This window comes from Saccostrea echinata, unplaced genomic scaffold, assembly GCF_033153115.1.
Source record: "Saccostrea echinata isolate AGI-Se365-2 ecotype Australia unplaced genomic scaffold, CSIRO_AGI_Sech_v1 ptg000054l, whole genome shotgun sequence".
Classification (NCBI taxonomy): domain Eukaryota; kingdom Metazoa; phylum Mollusca; class Bivalvia; order Ostreida; family Ostreidae; genus Saccostrea; species Saccostrea echinata.
Window position 1 is genome coordinate 1,399,919 of NW_026889803.1, and position 23,593 is coordinate 1,423,511.

General features: G+C 31.9%; 1 protein-coding gene across 1 annotated transcript; it reads left to right on the forward strand.

The window, feature by feature from the left end:
* Window positions 1-6,369: 6,369 nt before the first annotated feature.
* LOC133205588 (spermidine synthase-like) lies at window positions 6,370-22,033 on the forward strand. The gene is made up of 8 exons (XM_061341428.1): window positions 6,370-6,574; window positions 10,756-10,876; window positions 12,611-12,703; window positions 13,641-13,794; window positions 16,223-16,306; window positions 16,949-17,094; window positions 18,124-18,246; window positions 18,810-22,033. Exons 1-8 carry the CDS (start codon window positions 6,444-6,446, stop codon window positions 18,846-18,848), a joined length of 891 nt encoding a protein of 296 aa, XP_061197412.1. The 5' UTR covers window positions 6,370-6,443; the 3' UTR covers window positions 18,849-22,033.
* Window positions 22,034-23,593: the final 1,560 nt, after the last annotated feature.

Here is a 23,593-nt window from a genome sequence, read left to right on the forward strand (position 1 = left end):
TTTAACCCTATGAAGACAGTAAATGTTAATTTTACCAGATCTCAACGAGTACACCCAAATATCTCATTTGGGAACACAATGAATATTATTTCTCAGAATCAAAGTCACTGTCATCTAGGGTTGACATTACAGTCTAATGGGGGGTGGTCCGAACATATTACAACAATTTATGAGAAAGCTTGCTTACGACTAAATATATTGCGTACACTTAAATATAAATTAAAAAGGGACTTGTTAATCAAAATATATCTTTCATTTGTTCGACCAGTTGTAGAATATGGGGATGTGGTATGGGATAATTGCACTGAAGAACAATCCAAATTACTGAAAAGTGTTCAGGTGGAAGCTGCAAGAATAATTACAGGTATTAGGTGCAATACATCAAAAACTAACCTATATTATGAGTTGGGATGGGAAACCTCAAGTTCAAGAAGGGAAAAGCATAAGCTCACACTGATGTATAAAATTCTTAATAACCTTACCCCTGATTACATGTATAATATGCTCAAAGGATGTATGCCAATTCAGCATAATTATAATTTACGCAACCAAAACTCATATCGTATCCCAATCACTCGAACAGTGTCTTACTATAATAGTTTTGTACCATCCACAATATCCTTATGGAATAATTTACCTGATGATTGTAGAACTTCCCCTACATTGCAAAATTTCAAAAAAAGATTAACCTACACCAATCCCTTCCAGAAAAATAAAGTTAAGTTGTACAATTATGGGAATAGAATTGAAAATATACTACATTGCCAGTTGAGAAATAAATGTAGTAACCTTAATGCTGATCTTTTTAAAGACCACCTCAATGATTCACCAAAATGTACAAATTGTGGATACCAAATTGAAGATTCATTACATTTTTTCATGTATTGCCCACAATACGTTCTTCAAAGACAGATGCTGATTAAATATATGAATGAGAAAGACATACCAATTAATATAGATAATATACTATATGGTGCTGAATCCTTATGTTTAGAAGACAACTTTTCATTTTTTGATCATATACATACCTTTATAAGAAACTCAAAGAAGTTTTCACTGAAATCTTAGTTTATCATGATATGCTAGGAAGAATAATATCTCATTTTAGGTATGTTAAGGAAGTTTTTTCACTCTGAGTCAACTTTATTATGTTTTCTTTTTTTTTCTTTTTATGGTCTTTCTCTGTCTCTATTTACTCTCTCTCTCTCTCTTTCACCCTCTGCGGATTCACTTTATACATGTACCAATTAATGGTTTATTTTATATACTGCTTTTCAATGTTAAATGTACTTTATTATGTTTTTTTTTTCTCTTTATTTTACTCTCTCTTTCTCTGGATTCACCTTATATATGTACCAATTAATGATCTATTTTACATACTGTTTTCAATGTTAAATGTACCAATAATTGTTATATGTACCTTGACCTATGGAGAGAACGATTATAGGCATTATGCCTGCTGTTCAATCCATTTCATTTGTAATGAATAAATATATTTTAAACGGGAAAGCCTATTAGGATTAAACTATGGTAAAAAAAAAAAATTAAAAGGCGTAATAACGCCTTTTCAAAAGGCGTTATTACGCCTTTCAATTTTTTTTTTTTTTACCGTAGTTTGATCCTAATAGGCTTTCGTAATTTCCTATTATATATTTGTATATTCTATTTTGACCCCCCCCCCCCCCCCCCGAGAAGTTCAGCCTAAAGAACTGCGAACGATAGTATTGTTCTCCGCCTACCTCCAAGTCAATTTTCAAAAGTTAACACATTTGAATGATTTTTCATATCTATATATTAGATATTTATATGAATTTTCATAAAACATTACTTCTTTGGAAAAACAAAGAGAGATAACTCTATAATTTTGGTAAAACTTCTGTTTTTCACTAAAGAAATCAAAGGAAAACGGAAAATATTTTTAAAACCTCTCTCTCCCCCCCCCCCCCCCCCCCGTGAAACAAAAATTCCTTTTCACAGGTAATATGGACTGTCATTTCACAAATTCATACCAACGCTTTTTGTGTTTCACGGGGGGGGGGGGGGGGAACATATGTTTACAGACAAAAAACTACAAAAATGCTTATTTTTTCACCAATTTCAAAGGGGTTTATAACTAAAACATTGTATTTTATTAATAATATATGTTTTATTTTATATGAGTAAAACATAAGAAAAGATTTAAGGAACATTTATTCATATCCAAGAATATTTTAAAATGTGTTGATGCTTTAAAGCCCGATTTCAATGAAAAATATCGTCTACCCCCCTTATTTAAAGAGCTGGAATTAGGGGTAATTAACTATTTAACACTGGTATTAAAATTATCAGTCAATTACAATTGAACTGTTCTTTGCATTAAACAAAGATTTTACGGCCAAATTGCCATTAGTATTGAATCAAATAGATGTAAAATGTAGGCGGGAATCGAGAGTTAGCGTGCGTAGTTCTTTACTGCGAAAATCTACAGAATTTCTTCCAATAAAAGATTCCACTATTGTCAGTTTTTTTTTAAATTAACTAACAAGTTGAACCCATTCTTACAAATTGCAGGTGTTTTTATCCTCTCAAAATTTCACATCCCAATGTATTTGACAAAGTAGCAGACTCAAAAACTTTAGTGGAAAAGTGGAATTTGTTTTAACCCCCCCCCTCCCTTCCACTCCCAAATAGTAAAAATATTACTTTTACCTACAGAATATATTTTAGTTGAAAATATGAAGCTATTTCCCACTCAATGTACTGTCAAATTTCTTTTCAATAACTTGTATGGAAAATCAATTTTGGATTCTTAAATATGTTGTACACTACGAGGGCAACATAAAATCTAACAGGATAAGATCACCCTGTATAACTCATGAAGGTAGACTCATATATCCAATATTTGGTTAATATGTGCAAGCGTGTAGAAAAAAAGTGGAAAATCAGGTGGGACAGGTAGCTGCAGAACTGTAGCCTTATGATTTTATATCTTAGTTATGGTCAAAGACTGAAATATAAAACAATAACGCTACAGTTCTGCAGCTAGTGGGACAGGTTGACAGACAGACGAGAGGATCGAAACTTATAGTCACGTGCACCTTCGGTAAGGGACTAATATGCGGAGGTTTGACCTGTGATTCAGAGAAGGCATTGAAATCAGAACAGCATCAGCAGCTATAGGGGTAGAAAAACACTTAAAAATACCATTGTTCTTCAAGTATACAACAAATATTTATTGCATAGACCTGTCAATTAATTTCTACTGCATAGAAATTTAAGAATGTTTGGCTGTTAAATTGTCATTATTCAATAAAATATTAGTATGAATAATAAGAGAGAGACAAAGAAAACACAAAATAACACAGTGATTAGTATGACTTTTGTAAATAGAGGGTATTCAGGTTTTTATGGTTGGTGGTTATACAATTAATTTCACGAATAAGAATTTTTAGCTCACCTGAGTCGATTGATTGATTGATTGTATGTTGTTTAACGTCCCTCTTGAGAATTTTTCACTCATATGGAGACGCCACCACTTGCCGATGGAGGGCTACAAATTTTGACCTATACTCGGCACTTAGGGCCATTGAGCAGTGAGGGATCTTTTTCGTGCCAGCGCCTACTGCGACACGGGACCTCGGTTTATACGGTCTCCTCCGAAAGGACCGGTCTCCACGTCCCGCAGTGGGATTCGAATCCGCGACGTAAGGATCATCTCTTTACTCTGCGACTCTAGAACAGACGCTCTAACCACTGCGCCACGCGGGCGACCACCTGAGTCGAAGGCTCAAATGAATTTTCCTGATCAAAATTTGTCCGTTGTCTGTCGGGGTCGTTGTTAACCTTTCACATTTTCATCTCTTCCGGAATCAATGGTCCTATTTCAACCAAACTTGACATGTATAAAGTATCCTTGGATGAAGGGAATGCAGGTTTCTTCAAATGAAGGGCAACTCCTCTTATCAAGGGGAATTAATCAAGAAAAGGCAAATATAGGGTGGTATTATACAAAAGAAAACTTCTTCTCAAGAACCCTGGGTCGGAAAGATGAAACATATGTGTAAAAACTTCCTGGTATAGTGTAGCTTCAAGTTTGTTCAGATCATTGCCTGCTGGGTTAGGACAGGGCCACAATAGGAGATTAAAGTTTTCTTAAATAATTTTTCTATAATTTTCAATAGGCTTTTGTACTTGAGATAAATTAATAACAATAAATTGACATCCATGTTCCCCTCCCAAAAATTGTGGAAAGACGCAGCCTTGTCTTGATCCAAGGGAGAACTGGTTGGTTTCAGTGCGTATACAAATTTATGAGAAGAAATTTTCCCTTTATTTATCAGTAGTATAGCAATACAAATTGCTGATGTGTGAATATTTTTTATGAAAAATTAATTAAATGTGAGGAACAGATCAGAAGCCTACGTTTCGATTTTATACTCTTGTGGGGACTGATGCGGGATGGGTTTCCGATTTTTACAGCAAATAAAGAAAAGGTCTCTGTACAGTCTGATAAGGCGTTTGTAGAAAATCTTAAACGCAAAACGAGAGAGAAAGGTTAAAAAAACTACAGTTGAACTTCGGTATCTCGAACACTGATATCTCGAATACCTTGGATATATCGAAGTGATTTGGAAGTACCAATCAATTTCTCTTCATATATTTTAACATTGAATTTTATATTTCGAATCCTCGGATATCTCGAAATTTCTTCTCGGTGCCATTGTGTTTGATGTAACGAGGTTTGACTGTATTTAGGATGCCGATATTACTTGTAAACTGATTTTTTTCGGATTAGTGATGGGTTGTATTTTTAAAGTGGGTTTATTATTCCAAGTAGCTATCATGGGCGGATACAGGATTTGTGATTGGGGGGGGGGGGGGGCGTGGATAACTTTGTTCAGGCAGGGGGTCTGGGGGCCCAGGGCAAAGCCCTGGTGTGGGCCCAGGGGGCGAAGCCCCCGGAAGCTCCTGGGTTTGCGTGTATTTTAAGAGTAAAACCAGGCACAATAATAGGGGTATTGGTTAGTTTATATGTACCAAAGTTTGGCATTATTAATACTAGTCATATCATACTTTGAATAGAGGGGGCCCAGGGGGCGAAGCCCCCGGAAGCTCCTGGGTTTTCGTGTATTTTAAGAGTAAAACCAGGCACAAAAATAGAGGTATTGGTTTGTTATATACCAAAGTATGGCATTATTGATATTAGTCATATCATACTTTGAAAATTTTAGGGGTGGCGTGCGCCCCCCACGCCCCCCCCCCTTAAATCCGCCAGTGGCTATATGTTGAGATAAAACTGCATAATGACAACAAGGTTGCATATCGCAATTACAATTAATAGTTCGGATTTTGCATGTAACATTTATTTTCTGCAGAGTGAGACTGATCGGGACATTGTTTTGGTTTTATTGTTGTAAGTTACATGGGAAATTCCAATATAAAAGGATACCATTTAAATACGACTCGGATGCTGCATGTCTAGTATACGAGAGATCACGTTAATTACTGAAGTTCTACCGTGACAATAACCATCTTTTATGATCGTTGCATAACAATATCATTATAGATATGGATGCTTTCATTAAGATGCTATGTATATACATTATCTGGAATTAGATATAGAGATTAAAAACATATATAGCTCGATTTTTGAAGGAAAAAAATAAATAAAAAAGATTCTTGAATTCAATCCAGATAGTAAAGATGTTTGCAGCATCATGCGCGGATTTTTTTTTTCGCTTGTCAAGAAATTTTCAGCGTCTAATACGCTTTTTGGGTCCGAAATGTTTTTGACTGGTGTGGAACCCTCCCCTGGAAAAAAAATTCTGGATCCGCGCCTAAGCATGATATGAAAAATATTTCCAACAGAAGTGTTATTAACGGCTAACTTGTATTTGCATAGGTTTTGCATTTTGAATCGTGTTACGGACGCTGGCTGCATACATAGCTACGTGTAACCTACATTTTAATAGGTAAAATTTAATCTGATCGGCTCAGGGGGGGGGGGGGGAGGGGTCCAGACCCCCGTGGGATTTTGAGAGTAATTAAAATTCTACATGTGAAAGTAACGAAAAATATGACTCCCCCCCTCCCCCGAAAAACATGGACCCTCCTTAATATGGTAAGAAGAGTCCTGAATCTGAAGTAAATTGACAAAGGAAAGTGTTTGGACAGTGAGTTGTTTGCCTTTTTTTGTCCTAAAATTACCTACGTGACATTTGTTAAAGTTCTCTTGATCTGGTCCCTCTATTTTGTTTATTAATATCAATTACTGAAGCAAATGTAAGTCTTACATAATTCATGTTTTAACTGCATGCACTGTATGAGCAATTTGATTGTCACATCGGGCTTGTTATTCTCTAAATTGTGTTAAACAAAAATACATGGTAAAGAAGTAGACGACGAAGTATTTGTTTAAGAAATACTTGGATGCTGTTAGCACAGAGACAAATTGCAAGCAAAAAATGTCGTGCATTGAGGGGAAATGGTTTCGTGAAATGAACGAGATGTGGTCTGGATATTGTGTGTCTTTGCAAATAGAACAAATTTTGCACCAAGAAAAATCTAAATTTCAAGAGATCCTCGTGTTTAAAAGGTAAGCGCACGTTACATTTATCACGATGACTTGATGAAGGTGATAAGAGATTGTTAATTTTTCCATGATGAATTTAGTGAATAAAATTAAAATTTGTTAACTGCTTAATGAAAAAAAAAATCATGGGGGTTGGAAGGGAAAAAAAATCTTTTTCTTGTTTATCATGTTTATACATGATTTAACAAACAGAAAATATTCCCACATATTATACAGTCGTTTTACCGGTAACGAATCGGTTTATTGTTTACGTCTTGCACACAACCTACAAAGTTCCAAATGTTCTTGGTTGTTATTTAAATTGTATTTCTATGCTTTTCAAATAAGTGGTACCAAAATTCCCAAAATATGAATGGTACAGGGACAGAGATGTCAATTACAACACCCCCTATTTTCCTAGTTTCGAATTGATTTTTCAGTATCGAATCGAGCACCCTCTACTACTGCTGACCCAATAAATAAAATCGGCGGGTCGAAATTATTGTTGAAATATGCCTTCAGGAAAAATTCTACAAAACAAGTATATCAATATAAACTTTGCATTTTATGATAAACTTGTCGTGATATGCTTTATCAAAATTAAATCAACGATCTCAAAGACATAATTTTCAAGAAATATCTTTGCTTGTAATTTATTTTGGTAGTATTTTCACTTCTGTGAGCTTTTCATGTTCTTGCATCCTGTAAAACGACATTTTTCAAACTTCGAAAATTCATGATTCGAAACTAGGAAAACAGCCAGTGGTTAGTTTGGATGTTATAATTTCAATTAAAAGTCAATTATTATTTATTTTAATATTTAAAATTGTTACAGTTATCCTAAATATTGATAACATACTCAATCTGGATCAACAGCACACTGAAAAGTTTGATTTAGAGGCATTTGTTCACACACTTTCGTTTTCTATGACTTGCACTTGCGTGTGTTCAAATCTGGGTCATTGTTTCAAATTGTAAATAGTGCGAAAAATAACCATGCAGGTGTTACAAAGACACAACACAGGGATAGAATATTCATCCATTTACTGTATTTACATAGTAAGAAAATTTTAAACCCGTCACTATGCTTGTCAAGAATAATTAAATTAAAAAATATTTGATACTGGCAAATATTTGTTACTGGTAAAATGACTGTAGCATTGAAATGATTTTTTCCCGTTAATATCCATAATGTCATTGTTTTATGGGCAATTGTCAGATTGTATTTAAAGGGGTGTGTTTTATGGGCAATAGTATATTTAAAGGGATTCACCAAACAAGGGGGAAAATGCAAAATCAAAACATGTTAGTTTCAGAAACAGTACATTGGTTATTAAGTGACCATTTCAACTTGAAACTTAGAAGATACCTAATTTACAACATAATTTAACCCTGTGAGACATAATTTCAATCAAATAAAAACAATAATTACATTATGATTGACATGCTTTTTGTGACGTGACCATTAATTACATGTACATAATAAATATGTAAATAACAATTGTATGCAATACATAGATGGTGGAATAAACTTAAAGGCAACAGCTATAGAAATACCATCTGGATCCAACAGTACCCACCGGAGACAGCATTCTGTGCAATATTTTATAATAATTTTCAATGTAATTATTTAAATATGTCCCAATTTTCCTAAAGGCCCAAACCTTTAATGCAGTTTGGTTGCCAGTCTAGTGAATCTCAGCTATTTTAAAAATCTGTAATCTTGACCTCCATAGCTAATGTACAGGTTTTAAAAGTATATGTATGTAAAATAAATCCGAGTCTTATTGTAAAGCATTTATGCATGAAGAAGGAACCAATACTATCTTAGACATTTTAGTTTTTAAAATGTCAAGCAAAGTTCTTTAGGTTTTTTTTTTTGTTTTTTTTTTAAGTTTGAAAGAACAAAATGAAGTAGGTCAAAGTTTTAGCATTGAATGTTCTACAAAAGATGAAGCAGGATAGCCAGTTAGTAATTTAATTCCTCCATTTTTAAAGAAAAAAAAAAGAAAGAAAGAAAAAAATGAGCCAAAGAAAAATTGGATTTGTTTTCCAATGTAGTCAATTTGAAAATGAATTGTACAAAAAATTATGAAATCAAGATGTGTTTATTAGAACATGAATGCCTCTGAATGTGTCCCAGTTCAATGGGACAGATTTGACTTTGTTCGAATAACCTTGGCTCAGATTCATTGCAAATTGTTTAACCATAACTTACATTCTGTGCCATGTATGAGCTTCTAAAACTTCTTCATTACGTGTACATTTAATTAAGGACATGACAAGAAATAGATCCTTGAAATTCACATTTCTTGAGAAAAGGTTTTGGCCCCAAGGCTAAGTGATCAAATATAGAAAATGGGGAGAAAATGCATTTATCATGGATATATATTTAGAATCTTCAAACCCCCAAAATATAGCAGGCAAACTGTTTTTAGCTCACTTGAGGTGAAAGCTCAAGTGAGTTTTTCTGATCACCCATTGTCCTGCGCGGATCCATCTGTCTGTCTAGCTGTCTGTGTGTCCATCTGTAAACAGTGGTAATCTTTCCATATTTTCAAGTTATTCTCAAGAACCACTGGGCCAATTTTAACCAAAGTTGAGACAAAGCATCCTAAATGAAAGGAATTCTAAATTGCTCAAATGAAAGGCCAAGTCCTATTCCAAAGGGAGATAATCAAGAAAAGATAAAATATAGGGTGGGGTCATTAAAAGTCTTCTCAGGAACCACTGGGCCAGAAAAAATGAAACTTATGTGGAAGCTTCCTGAGGAAGTGTAGATTCTAAATTGTTCAAATCATGATCCCCTGGGTTAGAGTGGGGCCACAATAATGGATAAAATTTTTAAATTGAAATATATAGGAAAAATATTTAAAAATCTTCTCAAGAACCACTGGGCCAGAAAAGGTGAAACTTTCATGGAAGCTTCCCAAGGACAGGGTTGGAAAATATCTCTCTTAAAAGTTACCAGTCCTGGTCAAAGTCTGCCAGACCAAATTAAAATTTTCAAGAGCTTTTTGCAGTGACAGGTTTTATAGGAGTTAAAATTGCAATACAACCCATGGTTTGCAACAATGGATCTCTTGAAATCCCTTTTTAAATGACAGAGTACCGCAGAAACTTAGAAGTTTATTGTTGACCAAAAGAAATTTATGATTTTTTTTACTTGACCATAAATTTATCTTAGAGCAGTATGAGATACTTGTGTGTGACATAAAAATGGCTCATTTGTGAAGATAAATCATACTTGTAAATCAGTTGTGCAAATATTACAAGTACCTGGTAATATGATATATATTATGTAATAATCATATGATCACATGACAAATACTTGAGAAAACACTTAGGTTATATTTGACTATTAAATATGTGTTGCAACTTGCAATGTGTGCAAACTTTAATAGAAGATTAACATTATCATGTTTATGTACTTTTTAAAGACCAAAAGTAAATAAAACATTATTATTTATTTGATTTATTTCTTGATAAAGGTGTGACCCACAATGATAATGCAAAACTTTACCTTTATCCATAATTCTTGCATTACTTAGTCCTTTAGAATTCTTAAAAGATACAGTGCTACCTCGGTATATTGCCAACTTTTGTCCAAGACAGATTTTGGCATTAAAGCGAGGGTGGCAATAAAATGAATTCTGTCATAAATTACAATTCAGTGGGTAATCAAAACAAAATAAATAGATTATGTAATTTATTTCAGTTACAATCTATTTCAGATTACATAAGCTTCTGATGTCACATGTGTATAAGGGTATCTCTCATTTCTATTTGAAAAAAAAGTCATTATTATTATTATTATTATTTTTTTTGTTTACAATATTTTGATGGAAAATAAATATAAAAATATCAGAATATTGAACACATCAGTTTCCTTTCATCATGCTCTAAGAATTTAATAACCCAATGACAAAGATGTCAGTGGCCGTTATAGCCTCTTGGTATAAAAATTTGAGAATTATCATTAATTGCATCTGAATCGAAAGTAGATTATTTCACTGTCTCAAGAATTTCTGAATCAGAATGGCAATAAGCGGGGGTGGCAATATAACAGTGTATTAACACGGGGAAATCCACTCTTCGAGAATTCCTGGCAATTTAGTAAGGGTTGCAATATAACGGAGGGCAATATACCGAGGTAGCACTGTATAATAAAATTGTGAAATAATGCCAGTTGAATTGTTTTGAAGCAAATCATTTGGGAATGTGCTGGTCCTTGACGGTATTATTCAGTGTACGGAGAGAGATGAGCATGCCTACCAGGAGATGATAGCCCACCTGCCCCTGTCCTGCCATGAAAACCCTCAGCAGGTATACAACAGTATATAAGGCAGTGTGTCCATAGTGTTATGTACTGACGTGACTTGACTTGTGGATGCTACAAATACTGAATAGACACAAAATATCATTTTACTTAGAAATAAAATGCAGGGATTAATAAGGGCATATTTACTACCGATATTCAGTATTTTTCCACAAGAGAAAATTTCCATTGATTATCCCATTTTCTCCTTTTGATGAGTAAAAAATTTCCCTTACAAAAATGAAAAGTAAAATAATTTTTTTTTCATTCTTAAAAACTTGAAATTTAAAGTAAAATTTTCATCAGATATCTCTGAAATATGGTTCATGCAATCTAAATGGTCATAAACATGCTGAAATTTAACTGGGCTCCCCAGCAGGGCTTGCCCTGCACCTGCTAGGGGCCTGGAAGGTCCCTACACCCCCGGCTGATTTTCCCAATTTCTCCAAAAAGGGTAGTTTTCCCCAAAACCTAGATTAATCCCTGAAATGTATGCATATTAAATTTTTGGTACATCAGTCATAATGAAAACAGTAGATCAGGAATTTACAGAACTTTTAGAGAAGCTGGTGTCACTTTGTTATCTTTATTCATCAGATCCAGTAGATATTCACCTTATCCAGTAGATATTCATCTTATCCAGTAGATATTCAACATATCCAGTAGATATTTCACTATAGTCTGAACTTTCTGCTGACAAAGTGTGACTTTGTAAACAGGTCTCAAAACCATGAACTAAGAAAAGACATAAGGAAGCTCTAAACACTGCTCACTGAGGAGTTCTGATTCCCTGGTAGTTTTATGCAGTAAGAATGATCTTATCTTCAACGTAAAATGGAAAAAAAACCCAGAAATCTATAAAAAAAATGACAAGAGCTGGGGCGATACAACTTTTTTTTATATCGATACATATCACGATATAAGAGCCACAGTGTGATATGTATCGCAATATTTTGAATTAGTTATAAAATCTTTTTCTATTAAGAAAGAACGAAACGTTTCTTTGCAAAAAAGAATAATTTATTCATAGATGTTTATCTGTTGTCAAACAAAATTATTTCTCAAAAGTGGTATTAATTATTATGTATTTCATATTTATATTTAGCATATTTGTTTTATATATTTAACCCAAAATATTAATCAGACAAAGAAAAAAAAATAAGTCGAAAATTTTTGGCAATATTTCGATATTTTTACACAATATGTATTGATATGCGTATCTTCCTCACACAAAATTGATATTATCCATATATCGTCCCAGCCCTATAAATGACAGAATTTGAAAAAGATATTTTAAAAGTTGTGTGAGTAACTGAAACATTATTTTGCATTTATATTTTTCCATTGTAAGTTAACAACAGTAAATTCTGTACTTTATTACTTTATTATCTTTGAACATTTTTCCTGGAGAAATATGGAAGACACACTGTGTTGAAAATGAACGAGATAAATTCAGTATGTAATCTTAATATGATATAATTTTTTCAAAGTCCCATTTTTTTTTTAATTAGTGTTTAGACCTTCCTTACACCAAAACTTTAAATTTTCATCATATATTTGTATTTGAGTATTATACAAACTTTCAACTTTTTAAACATACATAGACATTCAAAATCTAAATTTTGACTATATTGATAAATCTGTTTTCACTTTATGTTCTTAGGACCAGACTTGCTTTAAGTATACATGTATTATGTTTGCTCCAAGTACATTGTATATGTTTTACTGTATACCTCCTGCAGGTGCTTGTTGTGGGAGGTGGAGATGGAGGTGTAGTCCGGGAGGTTCTGAAAAATACAAGTGTCCAGAAGGTCATTTTGTGTGAAATAGATGAGGTAATGTTAATTCTTATAAGGTCACCTCAAATAAGGTTTTATTATATTAATTATTATTAGGAAAATGTGTTGTTCAAACACAATGACTATGGTGATATCAGATTCTATTTTAAACTTTGATCCCTATATCATGTATATATAGATCAAATACATGTATACATTTGACATTGATTGCCTTGGCATTATTTATGGAGGTTGCTTTCAAAGACCTGAATAAATAAAGTCTTCATTTCACACTTACAAAGTTATATCCATGATTCAAGTATTGGACAGGCAAACATACACTTTATCTGGAAGAATAAATTAGGGCATTATCAGTAATGCTAGATGTAATTAATTGTTTACAATATTTATTTAATTAATATGGTTTTCAAGGGATGAACATTTTTAATATTTCCCTTAAACAACTTGCAGTTTTTGTTTTGTCTTCTAAAATCTATGGTGAACTGTATGGACATACATTTCATACAAACATGATAAAGCTTTACAATATCACCCATTTTAAAGTACTTTGAAGTGAAATTTCCTTATAAGCAAGTTCTTTATAACCAAATTTCACTATAATGATGGCCTGAGATAACATTCAACAAATACATGTAGTAGTAGTTGTGGATCTACAGCAGTTTTTAGTTGTCCTTCTTTGACTTCATTAGATTAAAGTACATGTGATTCTATAATTGCCCTTTACATTAATTCAGTACAATGGAATAAGCTGCAAATTTTATACACATAGAATGATGCAGTCTTGGTACGATATATCACAGGATTTAAGGGGGAAGAATGAAACCAGTGATTTGTATAAAGTAGAACTAGTTGAATAGTTTGTTTCAAATGTAATAACCATAGATTTAAAGAAAAAAAAGAGTGCTAAAACCTTTAATAATGAAGTGATCTTATATGAAATCTGTTCACTTGACTTTGTTTTCTTTGGAGACAGCGGGTTATTGAAGTATGTAAGAAGCATCTTCCCTCCATGGCTTCCTGTCTCAGTGATCCCAGAGTGACCGTGTTTGTGGGAGATGGAATTAAGTATATGAAGGAACACAAGGGACAGTTTGATGTCATCATCACTGATGCACCAGATCCTATTGGTATTTAAATAATTAGTAAATTACATGTAAAATTCCTATAGTGTAGGAAACTCTTAAATGTTACAAATCCTTATTTATTATATATCAAAAAAAAAAAAACCCATTGAACTTATTTTTTTTTTTTCATGCTAAAAATTCCTTACAAGTGTCAGTCCTGATGAAATTTTACTGATGTTGGACATGCAGCACTGACTAGAATTTTATACTCTGCCTAAAATATTTAGCACCTATTCTCACATAATCCGTCCATATGCGCTATTTGGATGTCGCAAGCAATTTAAATTACATTATTATTAAAATAATTGGTAAATTTTGTAGTGTTTTCGTTTGTGATACGTCTAGTTACCAAACCAACATTGTTAAGTGTTAATACACAGGTTAAAACCTCCCTGGGATCCAAGTATATAGTCTAATAAATGGCTTCTCGATCTGTCGCTTAGGCAAAAGGCAAAGTTTGGACCAATGAATAAAACAAAACAATTACATTTTATGCTAAAAAGCACGACTTTTACATATAACAATGCATGAATATATTGATTTTTCACACTTTTAGATATTTGTCTACAGTGAAATTTTTAAAAAATATGAAATAACTTTGTCGCTAAATTTCTGTAATTTACGTTATCAAAATCTTAGTATTTGTGTAAACAGCATAAAAGGGTATCTAAAAACATAAAATATCTACTAGAATATCCAACAAAGTCCATAAAATGCAATCAGAAACAAAGAAAAGTTATATGACAGAATACTTACAGAAACACATTGGTCTTTTAACCAGAGGTGAGTGGTTCGTTTTAAGGATGTATTTTACGTTATCAACGATACTTAAAGAATACAAGTAAAATTGTCTTTGCATATTAATTTATTTCTTCCTCCTGACCTACCAAACACGTAAAATATTAAAACGAACATTGATCTGTGCGACTACACATTTTACACTAATTAATCTGATAGAAAGTAATTTACGTTATGTAATTTACGTTATCAGTATAATACATATATGGTACCTATCTTGCAAATAAGACGTCGGGACAATACGGAACCATGCAGGAAACGTTATTGGTTTCTTCTCGAAAGCATCTTAACATCACCGAACTTCCGATGTAGATCTGATGCAGGAAGCGCCATCAGATAATGTAAATTACGTGTTACCTTTAACAACTTTCAAATAATTCCTCAAAGATGTATTTTTGGCGTGAATTTCAGTTGATTTTACAAACAAGGTGTACTTCTATTTATTTGTAGCAATATTTTACGCATAAATCTCTCTTCATTGATTACTTGATGAAGCAAAACATTCATAACGTAAATTACAGTAAAAATAACATAAATTAAATATAATTTAATTGCCTTTCTCCGTAATTATATTTCATAGATTTCATTTAACAGAGATTGTAAAGTCAAAAGCAGAAATTAAAAAAGCAAATGGGGAATAAAAGAGGAAAAAATAGGGAGAGGCATAACTAGAGAAAGATAGGAAAAAATACATACCAACAGCAGATCTTACATTGTCATTATATTTAACTGTGAATCTCTCAAAAGGATGAAAAATAATCAGTGTTTGTGGCATTTTGTGGGCAATTGAAAATAATGCATGTCATTAGATGGATGAAAATAAGTTCAAGAAAATATTAATTTTTGGTTTGAATACCAGTAAAATTGTAATTTACGTTATCAATATATTTCTTTAAGAAAAACCAATTTAGAATTTTCACAGTCTCTTCCCAAATTAAATTTTAAAATCCTCTTCTCTTATGATTCATAAACATAAAAGTAAGTCGCACAGGAATTCAGCTTAAACATTTCTAGTAAGAAGGAACAGAATTATTTCAGTTGAAAAATAAGATTAAAGCAAATAAAATTTGTTAATTACAAATTAAGAGAAAAACACTGGCAAAAAACAAAATTTTCGAAGTATTTTTATTAGTACAGACATAGTGCTAAAAAAATCCAAGTGAAACTGAATATTCATTTCGGCAATAAAACGATTTTTGACGGGTTCATTTCGACGTAAGATAATAACGTAAATTACGAAGGTAAATACACTACCTATATTGCATATTGAATATTTTTGTCATCATGCATGGTTGAGTTCTGATATTTTGAAAAATAATTCTCCCATGATTTGTTTGCTAAAAAACATCGACTTCTCCCCCAAATAATGACTTTATTTTTTCAATGAAAGTTAGGCTGCATGTGGACGGATTATGTGAGAATAGGTGTTAGATGTATACTTAGTACATGTATTTGTTATCATGTACATTGTTATGGCAGCTAGTTTTTTTTCCTGTAAGCAACAATTTTTGTTCCACTCAGGAAAAAGGAAAATCTTCATGTGTAGAACCTACATGATTTATGATGATTTTTGAATGTTAATTGCATCCTTTGGATTCATCCACTATAAGAGATATATTTAAATGCCTTTTAGGTGCAGCAGCCGGGCTCTATGAGGAGTCGTATTATGCTAGTATGAAGGCAGCTCTACGTACCAATGGAATCATCTGCTGTCAAGGTTAGACCCAGTCTCAAGTCTGTAGTTTTTTATGAAAGTTGTCAAAATTGCAAAATGTGCACTTAGGAATAATACTTAAAAGTAAAACAGGAAGGTCAGATGCAGCATATAAATTATGCATTGGTAAAAGCTTCTGTGAAAAGCTTTGGTTTCATTTGTCTGGCACTATCTGAATTTAAATAGGTTTTATACTGCCCTTAACAAGAGTTACAAGGTAAAATATGTAGATAAAATTTTGCATCTAATCCATGATTCCAAAAAACATTCAAAGATACACCTTATGTGCAACTAAGAATTCCAATATATACATGTACTATATGTGGAAGGAGGGTGAATATATTAGTTACCCACGAAATTATCAATAAAATTTTGGTTGTCCATGAACATTGACCCCCACAAATGAAAATGATTCCACAGTACTATATAATCTACAACTTCCAATATTATTTCAACTTGCTATTTTTTTTCCTGGTTTATCCTAAATACATAAAAGCTGAGAAAAAATGCACATTTTCTTCTCAAACAATTTCAAGTCCTTCCTTTGAAGTATGGCATAGTGTCTGATACTTCTGATAAATATTACTCAGAGCTATAAATAATCATATTTTGGTAAATTGCTTTGAAATTTAAATTCTTTCACAGGGGAGAATCTGTACCTTGATCTACCATTGATTAAGAAGCTGATGGGAATTTGTAGACAGACTTTCCAAGCTGTGGGATATGCCTACACTCTGATTCCCACATACACTGGTGGCCATATTGGATTTGTTCTTTCCAGCACCAGTCCGGTAAGAGAAATATTTGTCACACTTTGAATTACCGTATATACTTGCCTATAAGTCGGTTTTTTGGGAGTTGAATTCTGGTCCAAATCTCTATGTCCGACTTGTAGGCAAGTCATATAAAAATAAGTATTTTTCAGGACGTCGAAATGTAGAATTTAATAAAACATTTTCCACGATTATTGTTGAACAAGGTCTGGATATATTATATCATTCATGTATTCTAAAAATATACATTAATTACAAGTATTTACACATTTTGATAACTTTTTTATCTTAAGTGTATTTTTAAGTGTATTTTTCTTAATGATTTAAAATTAAATATCGGCGTCTTTTCTAAAAATATTAATGGAAACCAGGTTCAAAGATCAGAGCATTGATTTGAAATTGTTAACTGATTCTGGCAAAAAGTTGTACCGACTTATGAGCGGTCAATAGCAAATCCCTCCAAAATGACCTCAAAAAATACAACCGACTTATAGACGGACCGACTTATAGGCGAGTATATACGGTAGAGATCATGCCATCAAGTGAACATAAAGTCAATAGATTCTCTCTATATATACATACATGTACCGTATATACTCACCTATAAGTCGGTCCGCCTATAAGTCGGTTGCATTTTTTAAGCTTATATTAGAGGGATTGACCCTCTTAAATACCAATCATTTTATGACTCTCCTATAAGTCGGACACAGAGTTTTGGACCAAAGTTTAACTCCCAAAAAACCGACTTATAGGCGAGTATATACGGTATATCAAAAAGAGAAGCATTTTTTCTTGGGTGTATATGTCTATCTATAACCTTACCTTTGGTCATAATTACTGTACTTTGAAGGCAGGTTTCATATTTAAAATGTAGTATTTTAGTTTCAAGGAAAAAGCTTCATATTTGATAAAGTTCAGCATCATATCCTTATTTAAGGTGATGTTGCAAGGTCAATTTTTTTTATCACTATCTGGAGCATTGTGTTTTTTTTAATGTATATACAGCTTGATCGATCAATTCATAATCATGGATTATTTTGATTTAAGGATGTTAAATTTAATGAACCAAGAAGAATTTACAATGAGAGTGAGATCAAGAAGATGAAAATGAAGTATTACAACTCAGAAATTCATAAGGCATCGTTCGTGATTCCACAATTTGCTAAGGAGGTGAGAATTTTGAAAATATAGTTATGTCCTGTTTGTAAATTAATGTGTGTACTTCAGAGTTCAATCAGTTCATGGAGAATGAAAAACAGGGATAAAATTGAGGATAGGTAAAAAAAAACAAAAACAAGTGTATTTTGTTATATATCTCATACTTGTGGTAGATAATTACACATTAAAAAAAGCAAAGCCATGTACCATGGAGTTTTGCTTCATTCATTACATCTGGAGAACTGTGACCATTGATAGTGACATTTGATGTAAAGTGAGTGAAAAATCTCATTGAAATAATAGAATATTGAAGTAAAAATGATTAAAACATTAATAATATGTTGCATTGTCATCAGCTTTATGTAGCACATTGGATCATTGTTTGCTTAGAAGGCTTTATGAATATGTTCACCATTTTTTATTATTGGATCTAAGGCCAACATAAATTCACACTGTATGATTATCATCTATTCAACACATAAATGCACAACAAGAATAGCAATCTTGTCTCTCACAGTATCAGTCTTCTGAGATAGCCAGAACTCACTGCAATTCTTGGACTGTATGTATTTCAGGCCCTGGAACAGGTCTCCAATGGAGTTTCTGACACATGATCAGCTGTTTTAACCTGAGTTGCCACTGCACTGATTACTGCGTAATCTGTATGACCTTCTTGCACTCTTCCTGCACTCCAGTAATGATGTGTATAGACAGATGAATTTCAATATGCAGATGTGATGATCAAGAGTTCAGATCCTTGGTTTTTGCCTTGGCCAGTTTTCCTGAATATTTAGAGATTTTTTTTTACTATAGGAAAGTTTTAGAGTAGCTTTTATGCTAGTATACAGTTTGAATAAATACTCAGTCTATGTAGGAAATATGGATATTTTAATCATAGCATTATTTTATGTTAAATTTTACAACTTTGAATTAGTCAGAACACAAACTTTATATTGCATCTTTTAAAGGTTTGAAACCACATAACCTGTCCTTTTCTACCGACAGAATGTAATTTTAATCATTTCACCAAATATTGAGTCAGTCTGAATTTCAACAAATTAAGCAAAGGTATAATAGTTTCAGTTCAAAAGGATTCGAATGATTTCTAAAAAATATAGCTTCTAAAAGAAGCTTAACTGCTTCTGAATGGAAGTTTTGGCCTCAAAAATAAAATCCATTGACTGCTTTAATGTTTGTTTATATTGATACACACAACATGGAAAAAAAATGAAATTAAACCCCCCCCCCCAAAAAAAAACTAGGGTCTCTGTACAAAAGAGAAGCCATCTTTGTCCTTCACTGTAGTTCTGCATGAATCATTAGCGTATTGTTTAGCCTAAAGTGTTTGTTCCATTCTTACTTGTCTTTCACAATTCCTGGAAATAAATCCATTTCAAAATCACATCACTGTACAATTGTCTTCTACATTGTTTTGTTGTTGATCATATTTACTCAAAAGAAAAAGAAATTTCTGGAATACAAACATTTCAACATTAAAATCATGAATCTTAAGCTCCTAAAAAGAGTTTTATAAGTACCAAAATGGATTTTTCATCAACAAAGAAAATATTTGTCAAGAAATCAGATGAATAGGACAGACTGGGTAAATCAGTGGTGTACTGGTTGGAGTATTCTATTGCTAAGTGATATTGTACTATGGACCCGGTTTAAATTAACAGATCCACTTCAATTAATTGCTATATTGCCACTATATTGGACATATTCAAGTGTGTTGAGGTCTTGTCCCAAAACACAGTTATATTATTTTAACTCATGGTATATTGGCTACCTTGATGGGCATATCGGTACATTATTTTTAAGCCCTGCATCTTGTAATGTTCTTTGTTTTCTGCAGTAAAAAATAGGTAAGTTAAGATTTTTTTTCAGTGTAAAAAAAAAAAACGATTGATGAAGACATTTTTTTATATATAGATATAAAAAGTGAAAATCTCACTAGATTCTTTTTTGTAATATTGATGCTTTTTGGTACTTTATAATGTTTTCAGTATGATCATGTGTTCTCTCTACAATAGGGCTGCCATGTAGAACAATGCAATTATTAATATTTCTTTGTTATAATAACATTCCCAGATTTTATGTTATGCTTTAAATTCTAAGCTTTTTCTTTAAAATCAGCATGCTTTGTTCATGATTGTTTCCTCTTAAAAATGTAACCGAATTCAATTGAGTTCAATTTTATTTTACGAGATACAAGTCTATTTTATTATCATTCATATTTTATGTACTATAATATAGACTTGACAGTTGTTTTAGATGGATATATTGCTTGGACAGTTATAAGATAAATACCAAATCAGTTGTATATTTTTACATATCTATATGAGTTAGTTTAATGGAGATTTGAATATAAAGACTCTCACATGCTGTTTTTCTGTAGTATCCTATGTCAGTCTGAAGTCACCCTCCAGGTTTTAAGGTTAATGTCCAGTTTATATTGAAGAGTGTTATGAGATGCAAAGTAAAAATTGAATATCATGTTAATAATGTTCTGATTTTTTTATTATATGGCAAGAAAAAATAAATTTAAAAAAAATTTAGGAAAACAGAAATTTTTGATGACACAACATTTTATCATTTTTTATTTGTTTTGGATAGAATTTTTAGAAAATTGTCATTGATGCTGGAAATGGCTAAGAAGTCATGTGATATAGCACTTAAGAGGCAAGTGATAGATGATTTATATTGGATGAGACAACATTTTATATGTGACTTGTTCACATGCACTGTAGTAAAAAAAGAAATAGGAATTGATGTAATGTATGTGTGATTCAAAAAATTATTTAAAAATATCCAGAAAAAGTATCTTTTAAAAGTATTTCATGTATTTTGCAGTAATTCAAAGAATTAATTAGGTCAAAGGTCACATAGGAAAAGTTCAAGTCAGTAATTCAGTGCTTCTGTTCTCAGATTGCTTTGTAATTCTCTAGAAATATTGAAACTTTAAGGCACTTAAAATTTGCATAGATTTCTATAATTTTGGGGGGAGAATATTTTTTAATGACTACTGTTTGAATTATTATCTCCCTTAATTTTTAAAAGTAATTATTGTTTTAACTTACATGTATTGGACACACATAAACCCTGGCTTTCTCAAACATTGAAGAGAGCATTATTGATTGTGTTTATATAGCAGATATATATATCTATATATTCATTGCGTTCATTAAAAAAATATTTGAGGAAAGGAACATTTGTCTCTTTTTATTTCCTCTGATTTGCCAGTAATTAGAAAAGATTTGAAATGGTAAAAAAAAAAATATGTTACTTTTGGCAATTGCAGCACTCTAGGACACCTTAACATCAATTTGTGGTGGGTTTCTTTTTTTTTTTTTTGATTATAAAAAATCTTGTCTTCATGTATATTTTTCAGAATTATCATAATAAATGAGGAATCATATGTTATAAGTTTAATTCTTTTTTAATCTTTCACTTCATCTTCCACATTGTGGAGAAAATATGCTATATATACCAAATGCTGAATGAGTTTTCACTCTGTGTATTGAAATTTAGTTTGGTTGTTGTGCAATATATATATCTTCTCTGGCAACTTAGTATACAATCCAGTGACCTTGTGATAGATACTAATTTTTACTAGTGCTATCTTTAGAATTCTTCTGATTGTTTGCTCACCATCCAATATACTTGCCTGTTAGTTCTTTTCAGGTAGTGGACAATATTTTTGTTAGTGATTGATGATATATTGTGATTCTATCTTTTCCTTTGTTAGATTAAGTTTGGTCTATGAATTTTATTAATGCAATAAATATACTATGATTTGTATGTTAGTTATCATTTCAAACCAGCTTTAAACAAATAATGGAATGTGGAATATACTTTACAGTAAAATCAAACAGTGGACATGTTTTACATATTTATTAGGATCACTTATTACATGTAAATGTATTACATTTATTGATAGTTAATAATTATGTACTTATTCCACTTTACACTCCTTTTTAATATAGCCCTACCAGAAAGGACCATTACTGAACCCATACAGTTTAATAAACCTAACCCCCCCCCCCTCCAAACACACACACACACACACACACACACACACACATGGAGACAAAGTCATATATTAACATAGACCTAGAGGTCTAGGTCTCTGATATTAAAAAAATATTAAAAAAAGAATTTAAAAAAAAAACAACCAGAAGTCTCGGAGGCATCAGAAGCCTGACAAATTTAGAAAAAAGAATAAAAAAACTTGACTTGAAACTTAGTAACCATTTCATTACCAATAAATAAGAAATGATCCTCGGTTTAGTTTACTTGTGTACCAGGTTTTTATTAAACTTGGACCAAAAACAGAAGGGGGATGGCATTTTGAAATAATTAAAACATTTTCCTGAGGTCTATCAATAAACATTGTAAAATTTTACATGTATATCTAAATTAAAACCTTATAAAAAGATATACATGTATGATCTAAGTATAGACTACTTGTGTACACAGTCCTCTTCAAATAAGACCAAAACTATCTAAAATGTCTTAGTTTTAATGAAATTGAACTTGATTGTAAGAGTAGAAGCATTTTCACAAGTAATTCTATTTTTAGTAACCATGGCAACACCATTCGTGAAAACTAAAAAGAAAACAAACTGATAGAGAATATTGTATCTTAGTACAGTCTGTTTGTGCATCGTGTCTTATTGGCTGTAGGAGGGAGTTAAAGAAAATCACAAAAAAATTCTTTTTTAGCAGCCATAGTAACACCTTGAAAAATCAGAAATAAATAAATAGAATAACGTATCTTAGAAGCGTTTTGAAAGATTTTCAGAGAAAGATTTTTCTATTTTTTTTTTTTTTTTGTAACTATGGCTACACCCTTCATATAAATAAGAAACCGATATACAGAATTATATTTCTTTATATAGTCTGTTTTCATATAACATCTTACTGAAATCGGACCAAGAGTCTAGGAGGAGAAGCATTTTGAAAAAAAAATCACAATTTTTCTGTGTTCAGTAGCCATGATAACACCAGAAAATTATGTATCTTACTATAATCTACTTGGGCATTAAGTATTGTTAAAATCTTACCAAATCTTTGGGAGGAACATCGTTTTTGAAAAAAATCAATTTATATTTGTCTATTTTTAGTAACTCTAACAACACTGTTCACGATATCGGATGTCGATATATACAGTATTACACTGTATGTATATTCTTATTGAAATCATACCAAAACACTGTAAGAAGGAGCATTTTGAAATAAGTTTAAAAATATTTTTATTTCCCATGGTAACACTCTCTATTGAAATCCAAAATCGACAAAGAGAATTATGTATCTTGGTATCTAGTCTACTTCTTTACGAAGTCTTACTGAGATCAAA

Excerpts from the sequence above, each read along its gene's own strand:
- LOC133205588 (XM_061341428.1), top strand. The coding sequence starts at position 6,444 with ATGTCGTGCATTGAGGGGAAATGGTTTCGTGAAATGAACGAGATGTGG. Across the intron at positions 10,877-12,610 it reads GCCATGAAAACCCTCAGCAG|GTGCTTGTTGTGGGAGGTGG; the intron begins GTATACAACAGT and ends TACCTCCTGCAG. Across the intron at positions 13,795-16,222 it reads TGATGCACCAGATCCTATTG|GTGCAGCAGCCGGGCTCTAT; the intron begins GTATTTAAATAA and ends AATGCCTTTTAG.